The 3,074-nt window shown below is 60.8% G+C and overlaps 1 protein-coding gene across 1 annotated transcript; it reads left to right on the top strand.

Annotated features, from left to right (window-relative positions):
• Positions 1 to 257: 257 nt before the first annotated feature.
• Positions 258 to 2,261, top strand: RHOV (ras homolog family member V). The gene is made up of 3 exons (XM_028119505.1): positions 258 to 510; positions 711 to 769; positions 963 to 2,261. The coding sequence occupies exons 1-3, from the start codon at positions 303 to 305 to the stop codon at positions 1,404 to 1,406; spliced, it is 711 nt and encodes a 236-aa protein (XP_027975306.1). The 5' UTR covers positions 258 to 302; the 3' UTR covers positions 1,407 to 2,261.
• The last annotated feature ends 813 nt before the right edge of the window (positions 2,262 to 3,074 follow it).

Here is a 3,074-nt window from a genome sequence, read left to right as displayed (position 1 = left end):
CCTTGTACCTGCATGATTGTCTGAGCGCCAGTTTTCCTTTGGCCTCTCTTCCTCCCGGCGTTTGTGATTGCCTGGCCTCATGGGGTGCACTGCGGAGGGAGGCGGGGCCGGAGGCCCAGCGGGTGGGCGGGGTCCGAGGCCGCTCGGGACATGCAGATGAGGTGGGCGTGGCCCCCACTTATACCCGGGGTTAGCGGCGGGCCGGCGCGCCGGGCCTTTGCGGACTCAGTCAGAGGCACCCTGCGGAACCTGCTTTCCGGAGCACAGCGGAGCCTGGTCCCGGGCTGCCCCCGGAGCGGGCCATGCCCCCGCGGGAGCTGAGCGAGGCCGAGTCGTCCCCGCTCCGGGCCCCGACCCCTCCGCCGCGGCGGGGCAGCGCGCCCCCGGAGCTGGGCATCAAGTGCGTGCTGGTGGGAGACGGCGCCGTGGGCAAGAGCAGCCTCATCGTCAGCTACACCTGCAATGGGTACCCCGCGCGCTACCGGCCCACAGCGCTGGACACCTTCTCCGGTACGTTCAACGGCCCCGGCGACCGCGTGGTTGGGGGTGGGGTGGTGCACCCGTCGGCAGGGGCTGGCGCGGGTGCGGGAGGGCGAGGGAGCCCCCCGGGAGGGAGGCGGGAGCGGGCCCCGAGGTGGCGCTGGTGAGGTCCGGTGGGGCCCTGGACGCTCTTCCTAACTCCCTGTCCCCCCAACGCCCTGACCCTGCAGTGCAAGTCCTGGTGGATGGAGCGCCGGTGCGCATTGAGCTCTGGGACACAGCGGGACAGGTAAGAAATGGGGGGCGGCCTCTAATGGTCTGGGAGAAGGTGGGCTGGAGGCTGGGAGGACCCTAGATGGATAAGGAATGGAGAAGGTCTTGGGCCCTTCCGAGTCTCAGGTCTGCAACCCCAGGTGACAATCAAATTCCCATTACTTGTGGCAGGGAATAACCCTACTAATGATCAGGCCTTCTCATCCTAGGAAGATTTTGACCGCCTTCGCTCCCTCTGCTACCCGGATACCGATGTCTTCCTGGCCTGCTTCAGCGTGGTGCAGCCCAGCTCTTTCCAGAACATCACAGAGAAATGGCTGCCAGAGATCCGCACTCACAACCCCCAGGCACCCGTGCTGCTGGTGGGTACCCAGTCCGACCTGAGGGACGATGTCAATGTACTGATTCAGCTGGACCAGGGGGGCCGGGAGGGCCCCGTGCCCCAACCCCAGGCTCAGGGTCTAGCCGAGAAAATCCGAGCCTCCTGTTACCTCGAGTGCTCCGCCTTGACGCAGAAGAACTTGAAAGAGGTGTTTGACTCGGCTATTCTCAGTGCCATTGAACACAAAGCCCGGCTGGAGAAGAAACTGAATGCCAAAGGTGTTCGTACCCTTTCCCGCTGCCGCTGGAAGAAGTTCTTTTGCTTTGTTTGAACAGCTATGGCAGCTAGGGAGCAGTAGGCCTAAGACCACAGACTTCTGGAAACTGGAGCCTTTGAGGAGGGTACTGGCAGGGCCAGGCCGCCCCATGGGACTCAGTTCCCATCTGAACACTGTGAGGACACAGGCCTCTAACTGCCCACTCTCATATGCGAGGGGCTCTGATTTGGATCTCTGGTCAAGGCTCACAGAGAAATCCCAGCACTTGGATTTTCGTGGGGTGGTCCTAACAGTGCCAGCCACCTCCAAGCAGTTAGGGATCCAATTCCCAGTTTCTTACCATGAGCCTGCAGGTCAGCCTGGCTGAATTAGGACCCCTTGTGGTGGTCCCCGCCTTGCCACAGGGCGGGGGAGGAAGAGCCAGGCATTTTGGGGCAGGAGGGTGTCCAGCCCTGATTTGGAGAGCAGTTCAGGATGAACTGGGTAAGACAGAGGTCAAGGAGAGACTGAGAGGGAGCAGAAAGTGAGGCCTTGGAGCCTTGAGACAGGAGGCAGGCTGGTGAGGAGGCAGGTCAGAAGGCTAGGTTTGGAAGGAGGAAGAACAAGGAGAGCAGAAAAGTGCTGCAGCTGAGGAGCAAGGCTGACACCTGGGCTGCCCTCAGCCCCCAGGGCCCGGGAGGGCGGGGCTGGTCCCTGGGAAGAACTGGGGCTCAGGGCTCCCTAGGCACTGCCCAAACTGGCTGGGCCAGGAGCAGGGCAGGAAGCGAGAGGCAAGGCCCACCCGGAGGAGGGGGAGGAGCTGTGACCTAGAGCCTGGAGGAAGAAGGGGCTGGGGTCACCTTTCTCCAAGGCCACAGCCTAGAAGGTAGAGCAGTGCAGAATCTACAAATAAAACCTTAAGTTTCTGAAGCTGCTGTCTCTGTGTCATTTCCTGGAGCTGTCTGCCCATTGCCCTCTAAGAGCCCTCTTCAAGGCCCAGCAGCCAGGATAGGTAGGTTGGGCATGGAAGGACTGAGGCCAGACTGACAGGTGGGGGCTGGACTAGATGAGACAGTGTGCTGGGAACTGGACTTGCGGGGGGGGCAGGTCTGGGGCACCCCGCTTGGGGCTTAGCCGGTTCCCAGGAGAGCTAGTGTGGGAAGCAGCCTAGGAACGGGTTTCCCCAGGTGTCAGCGCCAGAGCTGCTTTCCCATGACCTCACCAGGTGGGTGTTGCCCCGCCCCTCTGCCCCTCCTTTCTAGAGCACCTAGCTCAGCGCTGGGGCTCTGGGGCGATGCTGGGCCCTCTGAACCTTCCTGCTCTGATCCTTCCAACTGTCCACAGGATCTTGTGGGGTTGCGGGGGGCAGCTGGTGCAGAGCCCAAGCATGAAGGGACCCCGTACAGCCTAAACCTCAACCACTGGCCAAACTCCTGGGTCAAGTTGGTTGGACCTCGTGTTTGGTCTTGGCATTCAAAGTCCACATAAGGACCGACCGAAGGTCAAGGTGCCGGTTGTCAATTTAAATAGAAGTTTGGTCCCAGAAATCCTGTGGAGTGAGGGTTTGTTGGGTGACGACTTGGAGAGCAACAGGGATCCAGAGAACATTCCCTGGAATTGGAACTGGACGGAACTTTAAAGGGCACCTTGGCGGGGGGAAACACACTTTATTTTACCCGTAAGGAAAGTGAGCCCCAGAGAAAAAAGGTAATATCTCAAGTGAGGTATTACTACCAAGTAGCT

The sequence above is a fragment of the Eumetopias jubatus genome, unplaced genomic scaffold, assembly GCF_037043125.1.
Source record: "Eumetopias jubatus isolate StellerSeaLion01/CBP00866 unplaced genomic scaffold, mEumJub1_p1.0 scaffold_7, whole genome shotgun sequence".
In the NCBI taxonomy this organism is placed as follows: domain Eukaryota; kingdom Metazoa; phylum Chordata; class Mammalia; order Carnivora; family Otariidae; genus Eumetopias; species Eumetopias jubatus.
Note: the sequence above shows the minus strand (reverse complement) of the source record. Positions and strands in the feature narration are given on the sequence as shown.

Excerpts from the sequence above, each read along its gene's own strand:
- RHOV (XM_028119505.1), top strand. The coding sequence starts at position 303 with ATGCCCCCGCGGGAGCTGAGCGAGGCCGAGTCGTCCCCGCTCCGGGCC. Across the intron at positions 511-710 it reads AGCGCTGGACACCTTCTCCG|TGCAAGTCCTGGTGGATGGA; the intron begins GTACGTTCAACG and ends CTGACCCTGCAG. Across the intron at positions 770-962 it reads TCTGGGACACAGCGGGACAG|GAAGATTTTGACCGCCTTCG; the intron begins GTAAGAAATGGG and ends TTCTCATCCTAG.